We start from the raw sequence: 20,420 nt of genomic DNA on the forward strand, positions 1-20,420 counted from the left end.
TGAAATATAAATGGCATTACATACTGCATATTTTCAGGAATCCCACCAGTTTTCTATATAATTAGATCATGTGCAATATTCAGTAAAAAAAAAAAAAAATTATGTAGGTGTTCAGTTAGGAAATGAAAACATATACATGTGTTTGTGTTGGGATTATGAATCTAATGTGAGAAGTCTTCAAATATCCTTTGCAGCCATGATAGCTCCGGTAACCTGCTGTTTATTTCTAGGGCCGAAGTACGACAGCGCACAGCCGTCTTATCCCGGCTTTGAGAGAGATGTCTTCAAAACGGTGTCTGATTACTTCTACAGCCTTCCGCAGCCTTTACTCACATACGAACTGTATGAACTATTTATCAACGTCCTGGGTAGGTGTTGTGGGCTTGTGGACTTTCATGAGACTATATTTCTGATACTGATGACAAAACAGCAGTTAAATGGAAGTGCTTCGTTATAGTGGATGCTGGTGTGTTACGTAGAAAGATGCTTAAACTGACAGGATTGTCTGCAGGATCTTGTTGCTCAATCATGTTGTTAACATGCTGTTTCCACTAGGTGGTTACGTGTTTGACCTCTAACAGTGCCTTTTGACTGCTAACAGAGGTTTTGTCACTTCTGTTTGTGGAGTCCTAACAGGGATATGAGCAGCTGTACTCTCTGTGTGTTTGCCTGTTAAGTGTTGTCTCTGACGTTCTGTATGTACAGTAAAGGTTTAAAGTAACTAAACCCTCTCCCTCCCCTTTACTATCTGCTTGCACTGACACTCTGCCTGCCCTGCTTGGCTCTCTCTGTCTCTGCATCCTCTCCCAGTGTTTTGTGGGTATGTTGCAGCACCCACGATACACCAACGTGGTAAACGCAAGAAGAGTGACCTCCCCTCGGCGCCCCCCCCAGCCAAGACGTCTTTCCGCTCCACAGAGTGCCTCCTCCTGTCGCTTCTCAGACAGGGGACATGCGATGAGACGGATTCGCCAATGACAGAGGTGCTTGGTGGGAAGGTTCAGTCCCGTCTGGAAGCTTTGAAAGAAGGCGTTGCCAATGCAGGTGATGGTCAGTTGGATGGTGACAGTTGCACAAGCCTGAGTGCAGTTGGTTCTATGAGGCCTCGAACCAGAAGTTGCTCACTGGAAACTATCCTAGATGACTCTGCCCCTCTCACCCGGCAACAGCTATTCCTGTCCAATGACAGCCTGGCGTTCAGCGCCTATACCAACAAGAGCCAGGATGACAGCCCTGCCATCACAATGCCCCACAGTTGTACAGACTTTACATCTGTATCCAAAGCAAGCCCCATTACTTGTGAAAATGCCCCTGGAGTTACCACCAGAAGTAGACTATCTGTAGCAGGACTGTCAGCGACACAGAGGTCACACCCCTTGCGGCCACGCAGTGTAGGCAGCTGTCTGGACATTGTTATAGAAACCAGGGAGGAAGATGTCATGGAGACCGAGTGGCAGGGTCGAGCAACTAGCTGTGTTAACGTGAACACTCCTGCAGACCAGCATCACTCCTCCTCAGCTTCACATCCTCCCTCGTTGTCATCCAATCACCATTCTTCTTCCTTTTATCATCCTTTTCCTTCCTTCTCTTCATCTGCTATGGCCAAAGTACAAGGTTCTTATGCTGCTACAGGACCTAGTGGGCCCAGGCCCGCCTCCAGTATTGCTAATCTTTGGACGCTTCCTGCACCCGCTGTTGTCCGACGTTGCCTCAGCTCTCTGGATGTGTCGAAGCCGTCTCGACCTGTTTCACTGTTCCAACCGCCTGTCTGTGTGCCCACCAGCAAATCCCAGCTCCCCCAACCCAAACCTGAGCACAGTAAGACCCTTTACCTGTCTGTGTTGTCTGCATGTCTATTGTCTAATCATACTAACTCCATCTAACATCTAACCCCTACTAGTTTGCAAAGTTTAACTTGGAGATACAACTCAAAGGGTGAAGTCGAGATGATGATGTCACTTTTTGGTGATTTCCAAGATTTCAGTAAACACTGGGACCAAACAAATGAATGAAAGAAAGTACTGGTTCAAGGAACATAGAGCTCATGTGCAACAAATAGTTTAATGTTTGCAGCACATTATGAGTCTCTTGCTTTAGGCATGTTTTGTTCTTTTCCCTTTCTGCTTCTTTTGAAATTTTGCCATCTACTTAGCTGCTTTATCACATTTTCTTTAATTTAAGCAGAAATAAGTTCTTTTTTTCCCTTTTTTTTTGGGGTCAGGTTTATTCATGAGTGAAAGATACCCAAAATACATTTTGTGAGTGAATCTGTGACTGAAATACAGAAAATGTTATGTTTAATTAATCTTACCTGACTCATCTTGCACTGTAGCTGTAGTTGTTTAATCTCGTCATCCATCCATCCAACAATCCATTCATTCCATTCATTTGTCTAATCTAGTGAATGTGATGTAGCAGTGATGGATGAATGTGGCCACGTAGACTGAATCTGCCGTTTGTTCCTGCACTGGTTGTACTAGAGAATTCACCTGTCTCCGTCATCGTACTGTATGACCGTGTGTGTGTGTGTGTCTGCGTATAGGCCTTCTCCAGCCTCAGTGTGAGCGTGTTGCCATCGAGGCCCTGCAGCTCTGCACACTCCTCCTCCCCCCAGACTCTCGCAGGAAGTTGCAGCTCCTCATGAGGATGATGTCCCGCATCAGCCAGAATGTGGACATGCCCCGCCTCCATCCCGCCATTGGCACCCGAACACTGGTGAGCCCCAAAACCGATGGGATCTTTCCTCTAGAATGAACGATCAAACTAACTACATGTTATTTTCCCTTTAACACTAATTTCCTTCCTGGGGTCACTGACATATTATCTTACTGTGTTCAGTTGGTTTACAGTAACAATTACAACAAATTTCAATCACAGTTTATGTTTGTCTTTATATTTATTCATTTTTATATCTAATTTGACTGTCTATTTTTTTAAACCTGTCTTTTTGTCTGTTTTTTTGTGCCTCTCGTTCCAGATGGTTCACACCTTTTCAGGCTGTGTCCTAGGCAGTGCAGAGGAGTGTGATCTGGATGAGCTGTTAGCTACCAGACTGGTGTCATTTCTAATGGACCATCAAGAAAGCATCCTCTCGGTTCCAGAGTACCTTGTCAGTGCTATCAATGACCAAATACAGTACCTGCGCACAGTACAGGTACAGCCTTAAATTATTATAGCACATGCATCCTGGGTGCATATGCACAAATAGACACTACATACACAAATAACTTGTGCAGTAGTAGACGATGTAATACAACATAGAGTATATGTTTAAGACACCTCAGATGAATTGTTTGGTGTACATACAGTAGTAAAACAGGTAGGGCTGTGGCGATTACGTAAATACATTGACTCGCATTACATGTGTCGAAGCGCCGCTGCATCTGGTGTTAGTGGGATTCCCCCGGACAAGCTCCAGCTACAAGACCGCGCCTTCGATCGTCTAAAGTTTGGGAGTATTGTAGACAGACACTCAACAACGTGCTGCTCTGTGAGCTCTCTGAATTGGAACTAGCTTCACTGCAGCACAATTGCTGTCCACCAATATGTGAAGCAACATGAGCACGTGAAGCGAAAGTATCCCGGAGCAGTGACGCAACCCCGCAAATCATGTTTACTTTCTGTCTCCACACAAGCACGGCACATTGTCAGCACGAGGACACGTAGTTGGTTAAAATGTATTTTCTAAGTATTTCTTCATCGCCTTCATGTTAAAAGTAAATTCTGCTCTGCTGCTGTCATGGTAACGTAACGTTACATCGCGTGTCATCTAACGTCTGGCCGTTTCATATTTTCTGTTTATTTAACGGCCACGTATGCCCCACACTGATGCATACTGATGCAGAAATATATATGATTATCATACTGCATATTACTCAATATTGAAATAAATCCATGTCAGAAACATTTAAAGTTAAGTAAAGTAGCCCAATTAATGTTTATTATCACAACACATCAGTGACATGGAAATTTGATTTATTTTAAGATATGCTACTCTTGTCATTATTCTAATGTGTTTTATGATTGAGTAAAATATTGATTTATTGATTAGACATGTTTTTGATATTTATTTTTGATAAATTGGCATGTCTTTTGTTTTTCTTTAGAATACACAAAATTAGTCGTTAGATTAATTGACTAATTGAAAAAATAATCGTTAGATTAGTAAACTTAATATTGTTATGTACAGCCCTAAAAACAGGTACGTATACAGTATAGATGTGTCATGTAGTGCTGAACAATTAATCAAAATTGCTATATGGCCGACTACGATTTTTAAATCGCAGGAGGTGCAATATTTGTTAAAGGTGAAATGTGTCAAAATACCATTTTAAATTAAATATTGCCGTGCTGCAGAGATGTCCTGACCTACACATCATATTCTACAGAAAAAAAACATATTTGTTTGGTACAGGTCCTGCAAAAATTACACCATAATCATTTAAATATTTTTTTTCAATGAAAATGAGATTATGTAAAAATTATCATTCTCTCTAAAATCGCAAATTACATCGCAATTGCAATAAAATGGTCCATGTTTCAGGCCCAGGGTGCCTTTTTTGTCAGCCGTAAATTAAAACAGTGACTTAAATCCCCTTTCTCTCCATCTTTCACACTCTCTACTCTGAATCCTGCTGTTGTTTGACTGCTGTATTTATGTCTCTCTCCTGATCCCCAGATCCCGATCGATAGTGTTTCTAATGCCGATGGCGGCGCTCCAGTTTGCGCTCCAGTTCCCATCTACGCGTTTTGTCATCAGATTAGCAGCGCTGAGTTTGAACAGCAAAAGCAGGTATCTTCTCAGAAGGCCATGGAGGAGCTGCTGGAGATCCTGCTGACAAACCAAAACATAAGTGAGAAGGACAGACGCAAGAAACTGAAGCAGGTAACTAAACACTCTTCTTGGCTACTTTCACACTGCAGACTTAATGCTCAATTCTGATTTAATTGCCATCCAATTTTTGGACTGTTCACATTAAATATTCACAGCTTTTTATCCTAATTATTCCTTTTTACCACATTCATTAGTTGCTGACACTGTAGAGTAGCATGCATGTGACGCAGAATTGTGATGACAGTCGCTTTAGAATGACTCTCCAGACTAAGGTCATATTTTAAAAAAAAAAAAAAAAAAAAAAAAAAAAACTCCGACATGAGTCTGACTTGGACCACCTATCAAAGTGGCCCAAATCTGAACTGGAAAATATCATATTAATGTGACTTGGGCTGTTCTAAAACAAATCTTATCTGAGTCACATATGAGCAAAGAAAATCACATATGGGTCACTTTGACCTACATCTGTTTATGTCTGTCTGCGTGTAGCACCTCATCACCAAAGCAAATTTCTTGTATGTGTAAAACACTACTTGGCAATAAAGCTCCTTCTGATTCGGAATACATCCAAATGCTCAGTCAGAAATTTGTTTTTTTGTTTTTTTTTTCACCTTGTACTCAATTTACCAAGGATCTGGATGGGTATCTTTTTGTTGACCAGATAAATGTAATGTATTTGTCAGTTTTAACACCATTGTTATGTTTTCAACCAAAAGGTCCTTAAGCTCCACTCTCTGCTTATTCCAGGTTATTTTAACCAGTGTAGAGGGCACATGTATTGTGTGGTATTTTTTACTATTAAATCATCATTTGTAACATTTTTCAACACTATTTCATCATTATCATATTATGATTAGTTTAAACTATGGCATAAAGAGTAACTTGACACCTTCTCATAATCTTGAATCTTAGATTCTCCTCATAACCTTGTTTTTGACCTCCAGTGGCTATGGTTCTATGTTGAAATGGATTTTATGTGGACCCTGACAGCTCTGCAGTCAGTCACTCAGTAATGAATTTTATTGTCTTTGCTTCAGTTTCAGAAGCAGTACCCAGACATCTACTGTCGTCGGTTCCCCTCCTCAGACCGGGAAAACAACAAGCCAAAGATTAAACCTCCCCTCCTCAACATCAAGAAAACCAAAGCTTTCAGCATCAGGAACTAAACTAACCATCCAGGTGTCACCATTATAGAAGCCACAGTCTTTATGCCATTTTTGCTGCACTATTACTGCACTGACATTAAGAGATTTGTAAAATTCACTTCTCTTTGCAGCCATCAACGTTTCCTTGTTACATTGGAAATACTATTATTTCTATTGTGTCTCACTTATGTACTAATATGAGAGTTAATGCAGGCTGGAAGACTTCTACAATGGTAAATGTGTGTATTCGTGCTGTGTGAATGTTTGGGTTGACAGCTGAGTTAGCTGAAGGCAGGTGGACAGTTTGTTAGAGCAGTTCACGTTCATTACTGTGTCCAAATATAATGTGTTTGATGAAGTTCATTGATCTGTGTTCATTGGGATTAGTCGAATTTTCTCTTTTTACCCAGTTTAGTTTTCTCTCACCTGTCGTCTCTATTGCTAGCTGATACTGACCTGTTTGTGTTTGCATGTGCATGCGTACAAGAGTGCATTTTGGGAGATGAAATTCTGAGATCACTGGTCTATATGGGAGTAATTTGACTATCAATTTCTTAATTTATATGAATGATGACATTGGGAGCAGTGCTAGATATGTCTTGTGTGTCTTTGTCATGTTAATTGTTTTTATAAACTTTACTAAACTTTTTATTATATCAGAATCAGCATAGAAAGTTTTATTTGAAATGACATTGAAGTTTGAATTAGTTTCATTCTTTTGCCTCTGGCTTTCTTTTTCCTTCTGTTGCTTTCGCTTGTGTTTTCTTTTTTGTAGTGATGTTTTAGGTTTTTCTCATAAGGGAACTTTTGATTTTCAGGATCTTAGTTTTTCATATACAACTCGGTTATTGTAAATGGACTTTCCCAGTTCCTTGTGTTTGTTTGTTTCATCTCGAACCCATGCCTGCTTAGTTGTTTTTGGCTAGAGAAATGTTTTGCACTGGATTTAGGCATTGTGGATAGCCAATAAGGTTAAGCCAAACATCAGAATTGTTAATTTATACATATTTAATGCATATTAGACTCCCCAGGTTAGTCAAGTTTTAGTGTAAACTGTTGCCTCAGCTTGTAAATAAAGCCTCATGAAGTTTTTATTTTTTGTTTTTCTTCAACAACTGCAGCAATTAATCATTTGAAAGCAGTGAAGTGGCTATAGACTGTACTTATTGCTTGTAATGAGAGTCAGATGGCATCCATTAATTTCAGTGATTGATGCTAACAGGTAATTAGTAAACTGAGGTGCAATACAGTCAAGTGTCTGAGGAAATGTCAAGCTGTGTTTTTTTAATTTTATTTATCTTATATGAAGTATTAGTTCAACCCTGATATGTTTGTCTATACCTCAGATCAAATGGCGTACATTTGTGTATGTCTAACCATATAGTGTATACACTCATCAGCAGTGTATTTGGCGCAGACTTTTACAAAGCGGAGTGTATCTTGTTAACCTTAACAGTTGCACTCTTCTTCTACATTGTTTACTATGCAAAGTCTTGGGAAATAAACCTCTTCAGCTGTCCTATTTAAATGCCTTTGTCCTGTTTCTGTTTGTGTGTGTGTGAAAGTATGTGTGCCGTGAATACTGTACACATAAAATATATTAAGCATGCCAGGTACTAAAATGTGACAGGCACCTAAACTGGCAATAGAAACCACATTCCCTCTACCCCTCCCATTAAGCAGATACTCAGTGCCTTAGACTTGTTATAAATGGCTTGTCTGAGGATAATACTCACAGCAACTATTGTCATATGTATGGTTGTATATTGAAACGATTGAAAGGTTTGGCAGGGTTCTGTTAAAAAGCATCACTCTCAAGCAGCACTTAATCATCTTTCTTTTTTTACATTCTCATGCTTTTTTGTGTGTGTGTAATTGTGGGAATCATACCCATGATGGTTTTTATTTTTTTATTTACAACCTTAATGTTGATATGTAAGCTTTTCAATGCAGTTTGCTGAACAAACACAACCAGCCAGACAGGTTTTAAGTAAGTCCATTTAAAACAGTTATCTAAACTGCTTATTTGTCACAATATAACAAGTTATAGAATGAAATTAAATTTTGTAACTTCCTTCTGCTACATAGCAGACTATACATTAACAAAGAATCAATTATGAAAAATGGTAAACAGAAATAAACTATCATCACTGGAGCAGTGCTGAGGATGAATTAGAGTTTAAGAGCCTGATAGCTTGGGGGGGGGGGGACAGTCTGGTGGATGTGGCAGCAGAAACTTCTATATCTCTTCCCAAAAGGCAACAGGGTGAACAGGGCTGTGGCTGGGGTGGGTACTGTCCTTTAGTATCCTTTGGCCTTTGCGTAGGCACCTCACCGATATCACTGATAGTCGGGAGATGTGTACCAATGATCTTCTGAGCAGTTTGAATCACAGTAATAATAAACACACCCAAAGCGTCCCGTAAGTGTCCTCTTCACTGTAAAAGTGGCTTTATTGTAAGTCTAAAATTGAACCAGAAAGTCTGCAGATAACTGGGGGATGAGGATGAACCTTAGCTTTCCTCTAGTGTAAGCCAGGTCACATTGTCACATCTTTTACATATCCTGTGGCTCAGCTGGCATGTAATTGGTTGCAGATATTCATGGTTCCCAGAGGATAAAGTCTATGTCCTCACCGTCACTTTCAGTCCAAAGTGTTCACTTAAGATATCCCATATGACCAAAATGGCAGCACTGTTAACTGACAATACAGTCTACAGCCACGCTAGCAGCTCCGCAACGCTATAGTCCGGCACACCGGTCCATGGAGCTGAATGCTAACCTGCTGGTTTTTAGCAGGTACAATTGTTACCATTTTCATGTCTCACTGAGACGATTTACAAATATATTTACAAATTTAACTGGCGTAATGTGGGCATGCTCTTGGTTTAGCATGTTTAGCAACATGTTAACATTTGCTTATGAGCACTGAACACAAAGTATAGCCGAGTCTGAATGTAAATTTTAAAGTTTATTTGACACATTTAGACACCTGATGATGGTGCTAGATGAAAAGTTAAGTGATCACAACGAACAACAGTTCATGCTACGATGTTGCATTGCCAAAGCCATTAGGATTCATTCTCTGGGGACTATGAATGTTTGTACAAAAGTTTATGGCAATCCATCTAACAGTTGTTTAAAAATTTCAGTCTGGACCAAAGTGATAGACCACCACACCGACATCCTTAGAGCCATGTTAAAAACAACGCAATAAAAAATACAATACTGTATTACTGAGGTTTATCTTAGTATAGACTTTTTGTCTTGTTTATTTATTTACAGTCATGCACCAGCATCAATGTGTTAACCTGCACTCAGCAGCAACACACAAACGCTCAAAGACGTATTACTGCTCCTTGTAACCCTTATTAATGCAACCATTTGTTTTAGGCTACTCTTTCGTTCTTCTATAGCGTTCAACTTTCATTTAGCAAAATGACAGGACAAAATAAAATAGACCGCCCTCCTGTTTTCTGTTTCTCTTCCTCCCCCTCCAGGGCTAGTCAATAAAATAGTTTCTGGGTTACTGTTGAGGCATAAGTCTGGAACTAATTAGATAGGATTCTTTCTACATGCTTATCCATGTGTAAAAAAACAACAACGGCACACAGCTTTTGAAAGCTGACTTTATGAGTTTGACCCACATCATCGGTAGGTGTTTGAGTGTTTGTGTTCCCAGGTTGACAAAGACCTTGTTTTGGGACCCAGAGAACATTCTGCATGGCGCTGAGGGGCGGCTGAAAGGCGAGGAGACAAAGCTGGCTTGTTCAGCTCTGGATACGGCCCTAGGAGAAGGAGGAGGAAGAAAAGAGGGGAGCAGGGGAGCAAAAGGCATGAAAGGAAAACAGGGGCGAGAGAGAGATGCAAAGGAAAGTAGGAGGGATTGTGGGAAGCAAGGAAGGATGAAAAAGGGAAGGCATAAATGAGAGGAGGGAGGAAGGGGGTCCAGTTTCCATCCCTCAACACAGGAAAAATTTGTGGTTTAAATACAAGCTGGAGTCTCTTTTTTGCAGGCTACTTGTGTGTGTGTGTGTGTGTGTGGAGGACATACAGCAGCATGGCCAGCCGGTGAGTAAAATCTTCCCTTTCTTTTCTCTAATAGTATTACATGTTCAAGGATAGAAACTTAAAGAAGAAGTATGTTTTTAAAAAGACCTTTCAAGGTTCAAATGTATTGGTTTCTCAGGAATGAAATAAGTGAAAGCTGCTTGTAGACGGCCTGTTGTTTTCCTTACGAGAATAACATTTGAGGGTGAGTCTACTATGTAGAGTTTAGATGCATAATTAAAAGCATATGCATATGTTTTTAAACATCAATTCCAGGAAAAGTGAGACACCGAATTAAACCTTGAAAAGATGATGTCTGCACTCTGGAAAAATACCCCTGTTAAATAACTGAGGAAATGCTCCAGCCTTTGCACTCCTCAAATCTTGGAGTACACATGTAGACAAACTGTGGTGTTTTACTGGTGTAGGTTTTCAGGTCTAATGTCAAAATAAGGTTCAAGTGTACTGGATGCAAAACTAATTATTATTTAGAGGAGTGTTTCAGAGAGAGAAAAGGAAACTAAGAGAATTAGTAGTTTAAGAAGGGGAAGGGAGAGCAACGAAGAGAGAAAAGAAGAGAACGAAAAAGAAAGTAGAGGCAATGGCAGAGTAAAACAGGGAAAAGACTGAAAGACAAGAAAGAAAACGAAAGAAAAATTAAACGTTACAAGAAAGAGACAAATATCGATAAAGAAGGACATGAAGTGAAAAAGGAAAGAATTGCACTGGGCAGTACAAAAACAAGAAGCAGTTGACAAAACAATCTCATCACGTGGTCCCTTTAGTTGCTGTTCTGTAGCTTTTGATTGTATCACACCATCTTCCTCAGCAGATGGAGTTTGCATTATTGTCAGTTATTACTTCAGCACTTTAAGGAATTACTTAATCTTTTTAATTTGAATAAATTTAATTCCATGATAACGGAGGAAAATCCATCTGCTGAGGAAGATCTCTCAAGATATAATCAAAAGCTCCAAATCAGCAACTAAATGGACCTTGTGGTAAGATTCTTATGTCAAAAAGGTTTTGTTTGCAAGGTCAAGAATGAACTTTCAATCTCAAGGTGAGTAATTATCTGCATCACATGAAGCCCACTGATAAGTCCCTGTACATTTGGAATATATGATTGTAGATTGATTTAGAGAGAGTCCTTGGTGAAGTTATGGAATTGTTGCTTAAATTCAGTTTTTTATTTTCCTGTGCAGTGTGGAGCATCCTGCTGCGGGCTACAGGAAGATCTTTGAGACAGTGGAGGAGCTGAATGAACCTATACCTGCTAAGATCACTGGTAGGACAGCGAGCAGACATACATACACATTATACATTTTGCCTTTATTTAAAAGCTAACAATAGAAAGTCTATGCAGTCGTTGCAATTAAATGGTATGTACATTAGACCACTAGGCCATAGGAACTAAACTATTCTGCTTGATAACTTCCACATAAGATAATAGATTGATCTTAAAGGAATAGTTCAACATTTGGGGAAACACTCTCCGGCAGGGACTTACATGAGAGGATACCACTCCCATGATGGTCCTTTTTATTTTTTAGAAAATGTAATCTTTTTGTTGCCACACTATGACATGCTCTTTCTAATTTGTATTGCGTTTCTATTATATTCAGTGTAGCACCTGTCCTATTATTTGCCTTTTGTCTCATCCCATTTTATGCTGATGTTCATGTAAATGTGTGCAGGTGTTATACCGTCGTGGCTGGGTGGCAGTCTTCTCAGGATGGGTCCAGGTCTTTTCGAGGTGGGAGATGAACCTTTCCATCACCTGTTTGATGGACAGGCTCTCATGCACAAGTTTGACCTGAAGGACAGTCAGGTGACCTACCACAGGAAGTAAGATTACTATTTATTACCTCATTTCAAATTATGAGCAATTTTTCTTAATAAAAACACACTTGTTTTTAGTGGCATTTTCTGAAAAGATTACGTTTAGCAGTTTTTATGGGTCTGTGTTTTTACATTTTGTTACATCTGTTCTTTATCTCTCTGCCTCTTTTGGTGAAGCACTTAAACTACATTTTTAAAAGGTTCTCCATAAATTTTGTTTTCTTGTGAAGCAGTTTTTAGCATGAATTTGGATCTGGGTGATGGTCCAGTATTTTTTTAATGGAATTCAATATTACATTGATTACTGTTAATAAACAATAAATATCTTGTGATTTTATAGTTCTCTGGCACATGCTGTATGTAATCTCTCTGCTCAGGTTTATCAAGACGGATGCATATGTTCGTGCCCTGACAGAGAACAGAGTAGTCATCACTGAGTTTGGCACAGCAGCCTACCCTGACCCCTGCAAAAACATCTTCTCCAGGTAACCCCAAAACCTGACCTTTTCACCATAATTGAAGAACTGTCATTTTCACATTTTGTTTTTTCTACATATTAAACAAATGAGATACAACGTGTTAATTACTGAGCTTTAGAGGTGCTGGTAGGCAGACAGCGCCAGGCTAGCTATTTCCCCCTGCTTTAAGTCATTATGCTAAGCTAAGCTAATCATCTCCTGGCTCTAGCTTCATATCTATGGACAAACATGAGAGTGGTATCAATCTACTCTTTTAACTCTTGGCAAGATAACAAATAAGTGATTAGTCCAAAATGTTGAATGAACTATTCCTTTAAGGATTTAACCAATACACTAATTCACAATCGCAATCACAATCGCTGCACAACTCTTTGTGGATTAAAACCTTTAAACAGTGGAAAACATAAAAAGCATCTGTTGCAACATCACTTGCTTGTGTGTGGTCAGGAGGTGCGTCATGCCTAAAAGGCCCATTTAGTGTGAATTTATCACTGAAGCTATTCACCTTTAGTTAACCACCTTTTTTAACAATTCCACACAGTCTTTAAAAGATGTCAAAGAAGGAACTTTGAAACCAGATATAGTTTTGTTTGTAACATTGTTTATTACCATTTTTTACCCCCACAGTACATTCAATGTGAAACAATCCATTAGTTGATCGACAGAAAATTAATCAGTAACTATTTTGATAATTGATTAATCGTTAAAGCCATTTTTTTAAGCGCAAATTACAAAAACGGACTCCAGCTCCTCAAATGTGAATATTTGCTGGTTTTCTTATTGTGTAAAGCTATTAAACTGAATATTTTGAGGTTTGGACTGTGTCAACTTGGCCACTAAGTATTTGTAAAGGGCATTTGTTTTTTTACTAATTCCTAACCTTTTAGGGACCAAAACATTTATAAATAATTAAGAAAATTATTGGCAGATTAATTCACAATTAAAATAATTGCTGCAGACCTAAACTTCATTATACTACAACACTAAAATACAAAGGTTGAGTTCACTTGTTTACTGATGTATGAATACTATACATCATGATGTTAAGAGTCTACGAGTAATTATGTACATATCATAACACCCAATGCCTCATAGTATACTGTATTATATGTTATTATATGTATTACTCATATTAAACCGTTTTAATGAAACGCGTTTGGTTTGATATCAACTGACCACCATCTTTCCTTGTTTCTGTGTAGATTCTTTACTTACTTCAGAGGCATTGAGGTGACTGATAACTGTGTAGTGAACATCTATCCGATCGGTGAAGACTTCTATGCTGTCACAGAGACCAACTACATCACTAAGATTGATCCTGATTCGCTGGAGACTTTACAGAAGGTGAGAGCTGTTTGGTTTACATCATGCTGACTCTTTGGGCTTCCAGTCAGGATTATACTGATAAATAATGCATTTTATATAATATTTTCAAGTTTTTCTTTTTAAGTACTAGGTTTACTTTTGTGTTGCCTGTCACGACTTGGGATATTATGCTGCTTGGGGTGTGTGTCCTCTCTCTGTGTTGTGGTTGTGTCTCTGAACAGGGGGCGTGGCAGCTGGCTCAGCACCTGGCTCTCCTCCACACCTGCAGCTGATCAACTGATCATCGCTCAGCTCTTAAGCTCCTACCTTCTGGAGGGCCGGTGCCAGATTGTTTTTTTGCCTTCCGTGGTAAAAGTTGTAGGCCAAACTAGAGATTCTTGTTCATCTTGTGCCTCTTCGCCTTGGAGTTGGTTACTAACAGTTGTGTCTTTTTTTCACTGGTTTACAGGTCCTCTGCTGCCTCATGCCTCGTCAAATCGCCAGCCACAAGCCAACACTCAGATAAAAAAGCTCACTTCTCAGCCTGGACATCCTAAGCCCTCTCTCGACTTGCCTAGTCTCTTTTTGAATAAACCCTTTGTCTAACCTTCATCGAGTCTGTGTTTGCACCTGAGTCCAACCACCACCCAACCGTAACAGTTACCACTTAAGTTTGACAAGACAAAAAAGTGTGGGTTTTTGTGCTACACTGACAGGAAGTATCTGAGAACACTAAAATATACTTCTGGTGTGACTTGGAGGGTACAAATCATCTCCAGCATGATTTGATTTTTTTTTTTTTTTACATTAATTATGTATTTATGTTGTTTGTGTAATTGTGTACACACTCAAAACAAGTGACATTGACTCTTCACCAATCTGAGCTCTTTTGTCTTTTTGCTTGCATTTGTATTAGGTGGATCTGTGCAAGTACCTCTCAGTGAATGGGGTGACTGCCCACCCCCACATTGACACAGACGGTACAGTCTATAACATCGGTAACTGCTTTGGCAAGAACCTGAGTCTGGCTTATAACATTGTCAAGATCCCACCTGCTCGGAAAGGCAAGAGGACTGAATGTCAGAGATTTAACTGATTTTTTTCATTATGAACTGAACAAAGTTGAAATTTTACAAAAAACTTTTAAGATGATTTATTTTTTATTGAATTTAGTTTTGAATTGAGTTTATTTGCATTTGTTTCAACACAAATTGGACAAAGTTGGAAAAAGAGGGTTAGAGAGAGAGTATGGAGAAAAATATATTTTAAGTAAAGGTGAGAAAGATCTAAAAAAGAACATGAAATTAAAAGCAAATCATAGCATGAATAGGCTAAAATGAAGAGGAAAGAGAAATGTGAAAAGAGAAAGAAAAGACAACTTGTCACCTTGATGCAGCACAGAAAAAAAGATAACACTAATACTACACTTTACTATTTGTTTTATTGTTGATGTTTCCACACTTGCTTTGTGTTTCCAGATAAGTCAGATCACCTACAGAAATCCCAGGTTGTGGTTCAACTACCGAGCAGTGAGAGGTTAAGACCCTCCTACATACACAGGTTAGTTCTTCCATTTCTCACAATGAAGTCACCAGAATCTCTGCTTTGCATCCGTTCTTGTTTGACGTTCGCCCAAACCAGCCACAAAACTCACCGTTTGTGTCTGGACATCTAAAACTGTTGCTGCTTATGTATCTGTATTTATCTATCTCTCTGCTTGTCTGTCTGTAGTTTCAGTATGACAGACAACTATTTTGTGTTTGTGGAGCAGCCAGTGAAGATCAACCTGCTCAAGTTTCTGTCGCCTTGGAGCATCAGAGGAACAACATACATGGACTGCTTTGAATCCAACGAGAGCATGGGGGTAGGCCCAGGGGCCAGGGCCAGGGGTGGTACGGGCCCCTCCCTGAAAGCTGATTGGCCTTCCTTTTCAGAATTGGAGGGTGATAGATAGTTGGCTTGTTAGAATCGTGGATGGATTACAGACCCAGGGCCCATGGACCAGAAACTCTGCATGAAGATACCGTTAACATTTCTTCAATCAAAGTCAATCAAACATGACCAAAAATTTACGCTGAACCAAATTTGAAAACATCACTGACCCCGTTTTTTCGTTTTAAAACTCTTGGTAGCATTTTAGTGCGGAAGGGCAGAAACAGACGACTTTAGAAACGATGATGCAGATGCTCACGTTTGGCTCTCTGATTGGGTCATGCAAAGCAGAAACACGACGCTACTGACAGAGGTTTTGATTTTGTATTTTTATTAAAATATTTTGTACCATGCAAATAACACTTATAGCCTATCTTAGTCTGTTTCCTGCCGCCACAGTCGCTTTAAACTCCCGTGTTACATTCAGTAACAGTTCCAGCTCATTGTTGGTCCATGCAAAAAAAAAATTGGTTTGATTCTTCTGTAATCCTTTATTCGTTCGCCAAATCTTCTGTAACTATGGAATAGACCATCTGCTTCATGTTTACACCGGCACGTGCATGCCCAGTGTACGTGAACGGCCACTAGATGTGCGTTTTCAGTCTTTGAATACAGAGATCAACTCTGATACCTAGCAAAAATGCTGGTGTGGACAGAGATCGTATTCGTTTTAAAACTAGTTTAGTGTCATTCTGGGGGTCATTAACATGTCTGTGTCCATGTCTGAGCCCATTGTCTTGTAATCTGTCCATTGATGAAGGCTATTTGGCGTTACAAATCACAGATTGTTATTAATCAGATATCAATTCATAACCCTGAATGAACAATGTAATTATTAATAATATAAAGTTAATTATTGGCAAGAAAGGCTTTAAATTTGAGTCTCAAAACATTTTTCCTTATTTTTAAAATCTGCTCCCCTTGTTTGAATCTGTGCCCCAGTTTGGCGCATCTAAAGTTTTTAAACCCACCTCATGGGGTTGGAAGGGAAGTGTGATTACATGTGACTGCCTGTAAATTTCTGTTGATATACTGTGTGTGTGTTGTAGACGTGGTTCCACCTGGCCACTAGGGACCCAGCAGGTTATTTGAGCAGCCACAAGTTCAGAACGTCAGCTTTCAACATCTTTCACCAAATTAACGCCTATGAGGACCAGGGATTCATCGTGGTCGACCTCTGCACGTGGAAAGGGTGAGTGGTGACCCTGTGTGAGTGTTTTATGGACAGTGTGACTGTCTCATCCTGACATCTATCTCTCTCTCTCTCTTTCTCCACAGTCATGACTTTGTGTATAAATACCTGTACATGGCCAACCTGAAGGAGGAGTGGGAGGAAGTGAAGAAAGCAGCAATGGCAGCTCCTCAGCCTGAAGTCAGGCGATACGTACTGCCGCTGGATATACACGGGGTGAGTGTGCAAGTTTGTAATGTCATTACTAATTTGTTTACTTTGTTGTATAGCTTTTTTTTTCAAGAACTTTAATTGTATTCTTTAAACTAGTCATAATTGGTTACATGTATTATGCTACTATTACTACCAATTATAATTGCCCACACCACAGTCTATACACTGTAGGCCTACTATCTGTTTACAAGCTGTGTAACCATCACAGTAGATACATTTATTAGGGCAATGCCTGTCTAAAATTCTATTCTTAGCTGTCCATGACCTGTCTACATTACAGTTTATTCAATTTATAGTTACTATACATCTACCACAGTTTTACATTTTATTATATATGTACATATATATATTACATTGTATTAACTTCTGCACTATTTTATGTTTCATGTCGTAGATTCCCGTTTTACTTGCGAGACTTTCTTTTCATACATATTGGTTGAGCATTGTTGGAGGGAGCCTGAGAATTCAGAATGTCATTGCCAATGACTGCTTTGCTGTAATTGTTGTGCATAAGACAATAAAGAACAGTTTTATAAAAGGACTCTGAGTTTTAAAGCTATAAACGTGTGGCTTACTTTAGCCTTTAGCTAGCTCTGGCTTTGTGGAGCAGCCACAGTCAGTATTTCACTCAAGTCAGACTTTTTGTATTTTCTTAGAGTAAAATACCCTTCGGATCACAGTTTGTGTCCTTGTATGTAGTGGTGAAGTCTTAAGACCATGTTTTGATGGTCTTGGTCTTGTCTCGGACTCAACCGCATTTGTACTCGGTCTTGTCTCAGTCTCGGACACTGAGGACTTGGGATTTTATTTCAAGACCAGTCAAGACCACAACTTTGAGAATATCATTGTCTGATTTATTTGTTAACATCCTAACTTTGATTGGATTTGATTGGAAACATATTACTTTAAATGCAACACCCTAATTAAAAATGTGTTGTTCCCATTAAGCTCACCCCTCCCCGCGATGGTATTCATGGAAAAGGAGTGTTGAATAAAGATGCTTACGTTTATTTCAGCTCTTAGTGTTTGTATGTGGGTGTTTTAATGGGAATGTGGATATTTCAGATCAATTTGAGAAGTACCTATGATCTTGTTCCACATTATATTGTGTGTCATGTAATGTGAGGAAGTGGACTTGGTCTCGACTTGGTCTCAGCCCCTAAAAGTCTTGGTCTTGTCTCGATCTCGATAAACTCTGGTCATGGTCTTGACTTGGTCTCGTTTTGGGCGGTCTTGACGACAACACTACTTATATGTGCTTGTGTGTTTTCAGGAAGAGCAGGGAAAGAATCTGGTATCTCTGCCCTACACTACAGCAACAGCTGTTCTTCACAGTGATGGCACCATCTGGCTGGAACCTGAAGTCCTCTTTTCTGGACCAAGACAGGGTAACACACACACAAACACACACACACATTTTAAAGACCCCACTGAGATTTATTATATTATTATAGTCCTGCAATCAGACCTTTGACCTTTATGTAAAAGTACAAATTTATTAGCATCAAAATACTTTTAAAGTAAAAGTACTCATTATGTGGAATGGCTAATTTAAGAATCATATTATATCACTGGATTATAATTATTGATGCATTCATGTGTACATCATTTTAATGTTGCAGCTGGTAAAGGTGGAGCTAATTATAATAACTTTGTCATGCTAGATCTATAATAATAATTATATTATTTTTTTATATTAATAAATAAAAATGTACACTATTGAAAAGCACAATATTGGCCTCCAAAATCTAGTGGAGCAGAAGTATAAAATAACATAAAGGAAATACCCAAGTACAGTACAAGTACCTCAAAATTGTACATTTGAGTAAATGTAATTACTTTCTTTCCACCACTGTGTTCTTGATCTTTGAAACAGCAACTTGACAAAAGATAATCAAAACGAGGTACCAGCTTCCTTGTTTTTCTTTTATAGGGGCCTCTTGCTTTGTCTAATAGCTCTCTTGTTGTCTCTCTTTCTCTCTCAGCCTTTGAGTTTCCACAGATTAACTACTCTCGGTGTCGTGGGAAGAAGTATTCCTTCGCTTATGGCCTGGGACTCAACCACTTCATCCCTGACAGGGTAGGAGCACCTTTATCATGGAGAAATCCAGAAAGTGTTTGGTGACATTGATGTTGATATTAGTGTAAATGAAGAGCATGAATTGTTCATTTTTGACTTGCTGTAGATAGTCAAGCTGAACGTACAGACCAAAGAGACCTGGGTGTGGCAGGAGGAAGACTGTTACCCATCAGAGCCGGTGTTTGTACCAACACCCGAAGCTACAGAGGAGGATGATGGTAGAACACACACACACACAAACACACACACTTGTATTATTTCAGTTTATCTTTCTTTATATGGTGCTAGATAAAGCAATCCTATTTGGAGAGGTCCCTCATGTGGGAACAGAACATAAAGATTGCAAAAGTCTGAGATTTTCTCCTCTTGTATAATAAGTTATTGAACAAAAAAAGAGAGATAAAGTGTTCATTGCCAGCAATAAATGAAACTTTAAAAGGTAAACATCTAGCCTAATCTGTACCTGATCAAATTCTAAATTTAAACCATTTATATCATGTCTGTGGTGGAAATACACACATATTCACCCCCCTCTGTCTTGGTGTTGCAGGTGTGCTGCTGAGTATCGTGGTGAAGCCCGGTGCAGACAGACCAGGTGTTCTGCTGGTGCTGGATGCCATGAAACTAACAGAGCTGGCCAGGGCGGAGGTCAACACCATCATCCCTGTGACACTCCACGGCATGTACAAACCATGACCCTGACCTTCATCCCAACCCGGCCAAGACACATCCTAAAGTAATTATTAACTCTAGCTTAGCCTCTGGCATCCCTCTGGCATCGTCCCTGTGTGTTTTAAGCATGCAGGCGTCCAGCCTCTGTTCAAAATCATAACCTTGATTTTTAAATATTTAAATAGTTTAAATTTAAATAGTAATCTCTAAATTACCATTTGTTTCTGGAAAATTGGAGAATATGGTTTTTTCATAAATGCAACCATTTAAAAATACCATCAAGATCATTCATCCATCTCTGTTAAGATTTAAAGCCCTCCACAACACTGAAGCAGCTGTTTTAAAGCTGACAAATGATCTGATACTCGCTGTTGACTGTGGGAAAAATGCCATCTTGGTTGTACTTGATCTCAGTGTTGCCTTCAATACTATGGACCGTGACATCCTTTTGAAAAGCCTCAAACTAAATTGGTTGAAATGGGACATTCTCAGTGGCTATGGGCCAGTTTTCCTCTCACCCATGGGGTCGCTCAGGGATCCATCCTGGGGCCAGTTCTATTTTGCCTGTATATGCCCCCTCTTGAAAACACTACTAGAAAATATAACATCTACTGTCACTTTTACACAAATGATTCTCAGCTGTACCTCCAACTAAAGTCTAGGGATTACCTAAAGC

General features: G+C 39.3%; 2 protein-coding genes across 3 annotated transcripts in view; both read left to right on the forward strand.

The window, feature by feature from the left end:
• depdc1a (DEP domain containing 1a) overlaps positions 1 to 7,507 on the forward strand; it is a 12,862-nt gene extending 5,355 nt beyond the window's left edge. Inside the window, exons 10-13 of the mRNA XM_046050158.1 lie at positions 2,543 to 2,715; positions 2,978 to 3,154; positions 4,679 to 4,885; positions 5,872 to 7,507. Coding sequence (XP_045906114.1) covers positions 2,543 to 2,715; positions 2,978 to 3,154; positions 4,679 to 4,885; positions 5,872 to 6,000 — 686 coding nt within the window. The 3' untranslated portion in view covers positions 6,001 to 7,507. The remainder of the gene's footprint in view (positions 1 to 2,542; positions 2,716 to 2,977; positions 3,155 to 4,678; positions 4,886 to 5,871) is intronic.
• Positions 7,508 to 8,684: 1,177 nt separating this feature from the next.
• LOC123971177 (retinal Mueller cells isomerohydrolase-like) lies at positions 8,685 to 20,409 on the forward strand. Of its 2 annotated transcripts, XM_046049854.1 has the most exons (15): positions 8,685 to 8,778; positions 9,996 to 10,050; positions 11,235 to 11,317; positions 11,727 to 11,877; positions 12,249 to 12,356; positions 13,553 to 13,694; positions 14,572 to 14,719; positions 15,134 to 15,215; positions 15,387 to 15,519; positions 16,637 to 16,779; positions 16,866 to 16,995; positions 18,266 to 18,380; positions 18,978 to 19,072; positions 19,179 to 19,290; positions 19,623 to 20,409. In XM_046049854.1, the coding sequence occupies exons 1-15, from the start codon at positions 8,754 to 8,756 to the stop codon at positions 19,766 to 19,768; spliced, it is 1,668 nt and encodes a 555-aa protein (XP_045905810.1). In that variant the 5' UTR covers positions 8,685 to 8,753; the 3' UTR covers positions 19,769 to 20,409. The 2 variants fall into 2 exon arrangements, with proteins under 2 accessions (XP_045905810.1, XP_045905811.1); XM_046049855.1 differs by lacking the exon at positions 8,685 to 8,778 and having other exon boundaries at positions 9,907 to 10,050.
• The last annotated feature ends 11 nt before the right edge of the window (positions 20,410 to 20,420 follow it).

This window comes from Micropterus dolomieu, linkage group LG05, assembly GCF_021292245.1.
Source record: "Micropterus dolomieu isolate WLL.071019.BEF.003 ecotype Adirondacks linkage group LG05, ASM2129224v1, whole genome shotgun sequence".
Taxonomy (NCBI): Eukaryota; Metazoa; Chordata; class Actinopteri; order Centrarchiformes; family Centrarchidae; genus Micropterus; species Micropterus dolomieu.

Excerpts from the sequence above, each read along its gene's own strand:
- LOC123971177 (XM_046049854.1), top strand. The coding sequence starts at position 8,754 with ATGCTAACCTGCTGGTTTTTAGCAG. Across the intron at positions 10,051-11,234 it reads TACAGCAGCATGGCCAGCCG|TGTGGAGCATCCTGCTGCGG; the intron begins GTGAGTAAAATC and ends TTTCCTGTGCAG. Across the intron at positions 12,357-13,552 it reads TGCAAAAACATCTTCTCCAG|ATTCTTTACTTACTTCAGAG; the intron begins GTAACCCCAAAA and ends GTTTCTGTGTAG.